The 8,700-nt window shown below is 49.1% G+C and overlaps 1 protein-coding gene across 1 annotated transcript; it reads left to right on the forward strand.

Moving 5' to 3' along the window:
- The first annotated feature begins 1,953 nt into the window (after positions 1-1,953).
- LOC101840647 (MAD2L1 binding protein) lies at positions 1,954-5,088 on the forward strand. Its single transcript, XM_005072331.4, has 3 exons — positions 1,954-2,075; positions 2,482-2,747; positions 4,212-5,088. The coding sequence occupies exons 1-3, from the start codon at positions 2,021-2,023 to the stop codon at positions 4,722-4,724; spliced, it is 834 nt and encodes a 277-aa protein (XP_005072388.1). The 5' UTR covers positions 1,954-2,020; the 3' UTR covers positions 4,725-5,088.
- Positions 5,089-8,700: the final 3,612 nt, after the last annotated feature.

An 8,700-nucleotide genomic window follows, 5' to 3' on the forward strand; every position in this document is an offset into this window, starting at 1 on the left:
CCTCTCCCATTCCTGTTTCTCAAGCATTCTTCTGTACACCTATATCCCAAGCCCCATTTTTTACTTTTTATTTTGAGACAGAGTCTTGCTAGGTTATCCAGGCTGGCCTTGAACCTGCCTCAGCCATCCAACTAGCTGGGATTTTAGGCCTTCACCACCAGACCTGGGTTTGTCTTATGTTATTTACTTGAAAAAGCTTCCACATGTACACCAATGTGTTCTGAGTTCCTAAATTTTAATTTCTTTTATTCTAGTATCAATTTCCCATGCAGTGCTTGGATCAAGATTCTCATGCATGCCAGACAAACATTCTACCACTGAGCTACAACTCCAGCTCAACACCACACTATTTTGTTTCCTTTGGGTTTTAGAGATTGGGTTTCTGAGTAGTCCTGGTTGTCCTAGAACTCACTATGTAGACCAGACTGGCCTCCAACTCAGAGATCTGCCTGTCTCTGCCTGCCAAGTGCTGGGATTAAAGATGTGTGCCACCACTGCTATCTACTCAATGTCAAATATTAGGATATATGGATGTGGTGGCACACCCCTTTATTCTCAGCACTTGGGAGGCAGAGGAAGACAAATCTCTGTGAGTTCCAGACCAGCAATAGCTATAGAGTAGACTTTGTTTCAAACAAACAAAACTTCCCTAGTTCTAGCTTCTTTCACCAAGCACCAGGTCACTGTAGTCAACCATCTTTAATTTATAAACCTGCCTCATCCTCCCTGTAACTCAATCTCTACACTGTAGTAAGGCTAAAGGTTATTTTTACAAAATGCAACTTAAAGTGATTCCATGTGTGTGTGTGTGTGTGTGTGTGTGTGTGTGAGTGTGTATTTGTGTAGGTAAGAGGACAGCTTGTGTAAGTGCCTTTACCATCTCCACCATCTTCTTGCAGGCCCCATAACAGGTACTTCCCCGACGAGTTTGTGTGTGAGCCTGCTGAGGAGAGGTGTGGAGGGAGGCTGATCTTTCTCTTCACTTTGTGGGGCCTGTTTGAATTCAGGTCATCAAGCTTAGTCCCAGGGTTCCTCATTGCCCTAATTGAAAAAGGTTGCCCATCAACCTACTGGAAAAATCATATTCAGACTTCAACATCACTGGTGAAGTCCTGTCATGATCTGGCCACTGTTTATTTACAACCTTAAAACCTTAACTCTTAGGCTAGGAGTGGTGGCACATGCCTTTAATCCCAGCATTCGGAGGCAGAATCAGGTGGATCTCCAAGCCTGGTCTGCATAGTGAGTTCCAGCACAGAGAAACCCTGTCTCCGAAAACCAACCCCCGCCCCTGTCTCTGTCCCCCACAAACCTTAATTCTTGTTTTTTGTTGTTTTTGAAACAGTTTCCCTGTTAGCCTTGCCTGTCCTGGAAATTGCTCTGTAGACCAGACTGCCCCCAGCTCATCACAGAAATCCACCTGCCTCTGCCTCCCGAGTGCTGGCATTAAAGGCGTGTGCCACCACCACCAGGCAAAACTTTAACTCTTTATAATATGAATTTCTTTTAGTCCTTAACAGAGAACATGGTCTCTCAAGATCTCAAACATTAGGATCATCCTTTTACCTGGCTAATTTTACCTATAGGTCACAGGGCACACATTCCGGGGACCATCCTTTCCCTGCCCCAACCCGGGGTAGGGCCCCGGGTGCCCCTGTTCTTCCCAGACCTCACACAAACCCATCATCCCTCATTAGAGCGGGAGATTGACATGACAGCGGCTGAGTCTCCAGCACCTAGGACAGGGCCCGAAGCAGGAGCGCAGTGAGGGGCGCAGTGAACTGTCGTGAAAGGACGTGCCTTTAGGAAGGCAGCCCCCGGGGTCGCAAGGGTCGCCTAAGTGGGAAGGGCCACACGTTCCCTTCCCAGGGTGTGGTTCAACTCAGCCAGCTCCAGCCTCCACCACCCAGAGGCCGCTCTGAATCCCTTCCGGCTGGCAGGGAGCAGGAAGTGGAGCTTAAGCTTCCCATGATGCTCCGCGCGGCGTCAACTTTAACCGCAGGGCGACTGAGCAGTAGCTATGGCTGCGCCCAGGCCGGAGGTTCTGTCTGAGCAGTCTCCCGCGGCCGCCCCCGGTAAGGCATGGGACCCAGAGCCTGGGGGCCTGTTTCTTCCCTGCTGCCACCTCCCCGGAGGCGCTTAGCGACTTGGCTTCCTCCGCCGTTCCTCCCTGTCTCCTGGGTCCCCGGTGTCCCGGCCCGAGCTGGCTCTGTGGGCCACTTCCTCGCTTTGTGTGGAGTTGCTTCTCCTATCGTGCCCTTTTGGGTGTGCTGGCCCCCACTCCACACTCCATGGCGAGGCCTTAGTCTCTGTCTCCGAGAGCCCCCTCCGTCCCGATGTCATGAAAGTCGCCCCCGGCCAGCGTCAGTCTCCTGTCACCGTCCCGCGTTACAGGGTGTGTCTGCTGATGGAACCCTGGGGACGAGGAGGCTGACGCCGATCTTGACTCCCCCCTCCCTTTACCTTTTATTCATGGCCTAGATTTGGATTGGTGTGAGAAGTCGGAAGAAACTCACGCTCCCCAGGTAGACCCCGAGACGGCCATCACGTCACCCCAGGAACCTTCCAATGCTTCGGAGCCCTTCTGCCCGAGAGACTTGGTGCCGGTGGTTTTCCCTGGGCCTGTGAGCCAGGAAGGCTGCTGCCAGTTTACTTGTGAACTTCTAAAGCATATCATGTACCAACGCCAACAGCTCCCTCTGCCCTACGAACAGCTTAAGGACTTCTACCGAAAATCTTCTCCCCAGGTACGCACAGGCTTTGGAAGAAGATTGGTGGGAAGACTTAGTGGCCTTTAGATGGTGGACCAGTAGTAAAGTGAGTTAAGAAATCCTCAGCTTCCGTGGAAACCTAGGCCTTTGCAAAGGCTTCCGTTCCTTGTTTCACCCCACTTGGGTCTTGGTGGTGTCTCTCCTCCTCTCTCGCTCTCTGTCAGAGACTCTTCCTATTCATACAGGACATCATGAGTCTGTTTGTTTTTTTTTTTTTTTGAAACAGGATTTCACTTTGTAGTTCAGGCCAGAGATCCGCCTGCCTCTCAGCTTCCCCGGTGACTGTTGGGGTACAGGGGTGCACCACCTCACCTGGCCTTTCCTTATGGTCTCTCCTTTCTCCTCCCTTCCCTTCCCCTCCTCTCCCCCTTCACTCTTGGGACTCCAAGGCCTCGCACACCTGAACTGGCTGTTTACATCTGAGTGAGTTTTCACCACATTTTCACCTCTCTCTAGTTTTGTTTTAATGACCTTTCTTTGGAGATTTTTGTTTGTTTGTTTTTCCAGACAGGGTATCTCTGTGGCTTTGGAGCCTGTCCTGGGACTAGCTCTTGTAGACCAGGCTGGCCTCGAACTCACAGAGATCCACCTGCCTTTGCCTCCCGAGTGCTGGGATTAAAGGCATGCGTCACCAACGCCTGGCTTTGCAGTGTCTTTTTTTCCCAGAATTCCTTTTCTTTCTTTTGACTTTTCGTATTTACTGTTTTATGTTGGAACTTTTTATTCTGCCTGGTAAATATTTCAGGATAGATCCTGGGCCTTGTGAGCTGATGAGTGTTAGAGAACCTGGTGATCTCTTTGGAAAACTCATCAAACGTAGGAGGGCCAGGTATGGAGCCCTAATCCCAGCACACAGGACAGTGAGTGCGTCTTTGAGTCCAGGCCAGCCTGCTCTTGATAAGCAGTTCCAGGCTGCTGGCATATATCGTGAGACCCTGTCTTTTTTTTTTTTTAATAATTTAACTTTTATTTTATGTGCATTGGTATGAAAGTGTCAGGTCCCCTGGAACTGGAGTTACAAGACATTTGTGAGCTGCCATATGGGTGCTAGGAATTGAACCTGGAACCTCTGGAAGAGCAGCCAGTGCTCTAAAGTGCAAAACCATCTCTCCATCCCCATGAGACCCTATCTTAAGAAATGATTCAAAAATCAGCACCATCCGTCCCTCATGCTTTCTGCCCTGCCTATACTCTCTAGTGTCTGCAATTTGGGCTTACTTCCTGGGGGTGTCTCCCTTACTAGCAGTTGATAATCAGCTGTCTTAACCCCCACACACCCCCCACAGGGTTTCTCTGTGGCTTTGGAGGCTGTCCTGGAACCAGCTCTTGTAGACCAGGCTGGCCTCAAACTCATAGAGATCCGCCTGCCTCTGCCTCCCGAGTGCTGGGATTAAAGGCGTGCGCCACCAACGCCCGGCCTACCATTCTTTGTCTTTACAGGCAGAGGACTCTGTAAGGAAGAAACCTAGGCTCACCACTGAGGTGAGCAGCAGGAAGTGTCAGCAGACCCTGGCAGAACTGGAGAGTGTCCTCAGTCACCTGGAGGACTTCTTTACCCGGACACTGGTCCCTCGGGTGTTGATCCTCCTTGGAGGCAATGCCCTCAGCCCCAAGGAGTTCTATGAACTTGACTTGTCCAGGCTGGCTCCCTTCAGTGTGGACCAGAGTCTGAACACAGCGGCTTGTTTGCGTCGTCTCTTCCGGGCCATCTTCATGGCGGATGCCTTTAGTGAGCTGCAGGCGCCTCCACTCATGGGCACCATTGTCATGGTGCAGGGGCACCGTGACTGTGGAGAAGATTGGTTTCGACCCAAGCTCAACTACCGAGTGCCCAGCCGGGGCCACAAACTCACGGTGACGCTGTCCTGTGGCAGACCTTCCATCCCAGCCGTGGCTTCAGAGGATTACATTTGGTTCCAGGCACCAGTGACACTTAAAGGTTTCCATGAGTGACTGAATGAGGACAATGGCTGCATTGTCCCGGGGTAGCAAGGTGCCCATCTCATGTTTGGAACTGAAGCTGCTTCCTGGTGAGGGAGGAAGTCTCTGTCCGGGTATGCCTCCTCTCCCAGACTGCCTGGTGACTGGTATGTGGCTGTGGCTGTGATAATCAACCAGGCAAAGTCCCAGAATCAACGAATGACTCCCAGAGGCCTCTGGGCCTGGTAGTTCTGGTCAGACTAGAGAGCATGGAGGGGGACCTTCTCTGCTTTATTCTGTGACTTCAGAGCTGTTTGACACCAGGGTCATAGCTTGGGTGTGAATTTAAATATGAAATGAATAGTTGTATTAAATTTTCCTAACATTTTGACTTAGACTTTTTGACCTTAAGGCTCAAGGGTTTTTGTTGTTTTGCCTTTTGTTTTTGAGAAAGTCTTGGCTTTAAATGCGCTGTGTGTAGGAGAGGATAACCTTGACCATCTAATTCTCCTTCCTCTCCTTCCCAGATGTTGGGATCCTGGGCATATGCTACCATACCTGGTTTACTTGGTGCTAGGGTTGGAATCCAGGGTTTCTTTTTTGTTTTGTTTTGGTTTTTGTTTTTCGAGACAGGGTTTCTTTGTAGCTTTGGAGCCTGTCTTGGAACTCACTCTGTAGAACAAGCTAGCCTCGAACTCACAGCCTCTGTCTCTGCCTCCTGAGTGCTGGGATTAAAGGCGTGCACCAATGCCCAGCAGAATACAGGGTTTCATTCATGGTAGGCACGCACTCTGTCAACTGAGCTACGTCCCAGGCACTAAAGATTAGCCCAGGTTACCCCATGCTTGTGATCTTCATCCTCTTTAGAATTTGCTGACTGGTGCGCATCTCTACAACCACAGGGGTTTTGGCCTGGGCTTTTCTACTTCGGGATTCCAGGATTTTTACCTGTGACTTTTCCCCTTTCCATCAGCCCCAGTCTGTGAAGTTTAAGTGACTTGGTCAAGGTTCTAGAAGGGAGTTGATACCAGACCTGGGCCTAGTTTTCATCTGCCAACTTCTAACCAACATTCTTTTCTGACACATACTAACTGACCTTTGACCCTTAAATTCTATATGCTCAAAGCAGAGGCCACTTTTGCTGTAGGGAAAATCCTGGTAAGGAACTTGGCTTGGCAGGCCATGGACTGAGAGCCCAAGGACTTGGGGATAGTCTGACCTGTGCCTGGCCTGGGTAGACTCTAAGCAGATGTGCTGCAGGAGAGTGCAGAGGAGCCCCCACAAAGATGGCTGTGGCTTAGAGAACAGCAGCCACAGCCCTATGCAAACCCATTTCCTGGAGCTTCTGCTGATCAGCTGGACCAGAGGTGTACAGGACTCAGGCTCATGAAGTCACAGGAGTGGAGTGCCGGGAGGCCCTGCAGCCTTTTTCAGCTGTTCTGAAGTCTCAGTGGGTCAGGTGAACTGGATCAATTCCCCTCTTCAGATCTGAGAATCAAACTTCAGAGGAATAGGCTAAGAACAGAAAACCAAGAGGCTCTTCCCAGAGCTGCGTGGAACTGTGGGCTCAGGCTCCCCAAATTGCCCTGAAATTCTGAGGGGTTTTCTCCCTGTGTTCCTGTTCCTTCTGGAGCGTTTGTTCAGCCCGTCTCTATTGCTTGATGACTGTTGCCGTTGCTTTCGGCAGAAATGACCCTTCTCTCACTCCTGGCGGCAAGTAGAGGATAGAAAGCCTACCCTGCTGAGGGAGACGTGTGCCCAGTGGCTAGGGTGATGGTGCTGGAAACTAAGTATGCCACGTTTTCCTTTTGTTTCTTAAAACAGTTTTTTTGAGGCAGTTTCATGTTACTTCAACTTGGTTTGTAGCATAGAATGACTTTGAGATCTTGACCTTCCTACCTCTGTCTACTAAATACTGGGATGATAGGCTACCCGGCCAAGATTTTACTTTGTTTCTTTTCACATTTTGGAAGCTGAAAGTCCAGTCTTGGGGAACCTGTAGCAACCCCCCCCCATTTTGATCATCTTCATCCCAAAGTTCCCCTCTGCTTTCCCCTGACTGTTCAACATGACCCCTGCCACCTTCATGACCTTTCTGTGTGAATTCACCTGGCAGGCATCGTGGCATTTCAATTCTACATACTTCAGTGTGCCACTCTGCAGTGCCCTCAATGGAGGCCATTGCCACAATCCATTGTCCGTGATACCAGGCTGGCCCCTTGTGCATCTGCTCCTGTGTTACCTATACACTTTGTTGAGCACTTACAGGAAAGGCTGGGTGGGGTAGTGCAAGTCTGCCGTCCCAGCACTTGGGAGGCAGAGATAGGCAGATCTCTTGTGAGTTCAAGGGCAGCCTGGTTCACAAAGTAAGTTCCAAGACAGCCAGAGCTATATAAAGCCTGTCTCAAAAAAACCAGAAAAGAAAAAAGACACTTATACACATTATTTAATGCTAATTTACATGTGTATGTTAAACCTGAGAATTGTAAGGAGAAAAACCAAGTCCATCTGATTAAAGCAAGCTGTATCATGGGTATGGGGACTGGCCAGCCCAGCTGCCCCTCCCTAAATCAGGGTTTTAGAGAGCAGCCCCTGCTGGCCTCTTGAAGCCCCTTTTATAGGAGAGATAAAATGTTTACAGGGGCAAGAATTGGCATTGTTAGAAAGATACAATGAAGCCAGAAGCTGGTCTGGTAGGTACAGTGCCGGCCTTTGATCCCAGCACTCGGGAGGCAGAGGCAGGCGCTCTCTGTGAGTTCCAGGCCAGCCTGATACACAGAGCAAGTTCCAGGGCAGGCTCTAAAGCTACACAGAAAAACAAAAAAGAAAGGTACAATGAAAAGGAAGGAACAAGGGTGAATCCTGTGAATGAAGTTGCAAATTTAGTGTAGATCAAAAAACATGGTTTGCGGCCGGGCGGTGGTGGCACATGCCTTTAATCCCAGCACTCCGGAGGCAGAGGCAGGCGGATCTCTGTGAGTTCAAGGCCAGCCTGGTCTACTAAGCGAGTTCCAGGACAGTCTCCAAAACAATACAGAGAAACCCTGTCTCGAAAAACCAAAAAAAAAAAAAAAAGAAAAAAAAAAAAGAAAAACATGGTTTGCAGTTTACATCAGATCTAAGAAACAGGAACTTATTCCTAATTACAAATAGAAATTTTAACTTGCAAATTTTTTTTTTCCGAGACAGGGTTTCTCTGTGGCTTTGGAGGCTGTCCTGGCACTCGCTCTGTAGACCTTAACTTGCAAATTTTAACACAGGACAAACAGGAACTTATCCTTTATTATAAATAGAAACACCAACCTTAACTTGCAAGGATAAACAAGAATTAATTCTTAATTGTCTTGCCTGCAAGCAGAAGCCTTAACCTGCAAGGTCTATTTTTCCTGTTTTGGTCTCACATTAACTTGCAAGGTGTCTTATTTCTGTTTTGGTCTCACAACTGCTCCATTATAGATGAGGTTTGGGGAGATCAGTGCCTCCCTTGAGGCACGAGTTCAAGCCTGCTCACTGGCCTGCAGACGCTGCATTCTTCTGTGCTGTGACACTGGTGTGGTTTTCTCTCAAACAGCCAGGATTTGCTCCCGCTCCAAATGGGCACATGACAAAGCTTTGAGATGCCACCCCCCCTTTTCCATTCTGGTTTGCGAGGTGGAACTCGTCAGCCATAGGTTCATAGGTAAATCCAGAACCGGTGAAGACAAGGAGTTTGAGCTCTGCTCTGTGCTGAAATCACCTGACGTGTATCCCAGCAGCCAGACTGGTTGTTTTTCTGATAGTATTTCTTTACAAAAGGATTGGGCTATATTGCCAAGGCAGGCCAGGAAATGGTGGAGGGGATCTGACAAGAACAGGGATGCGGTGAAGGGGTCCATGAGTTGTTTTGAGATGAAAGACCTATCCCGGGTCAGCTGGTCTCAAATGCTCATTTAAAACGCCTTGATAAACAGTGCTCAGGCAATCAAAACAAAGTAATTATCTGAGTGATTTAGATACATTTCTCTATGGG

Source organism: Mesocricetus auratus, unplaced genomic scaffold (genome assembly GCF_017639785.1).
Source record: "Mesocricetus auratus isolate SY011 unplaced genomic scaffold, BCM_Maur_2.0 Super-Scaffold_100021, whole genome shotgun sequence".
NCBI classification, from domain to species: Eukaryota; Metazoa; Chordata; class Mammalia; order Rodentia; family Cricetidae; genus Mesocricetus; species Mesocricetus auratus.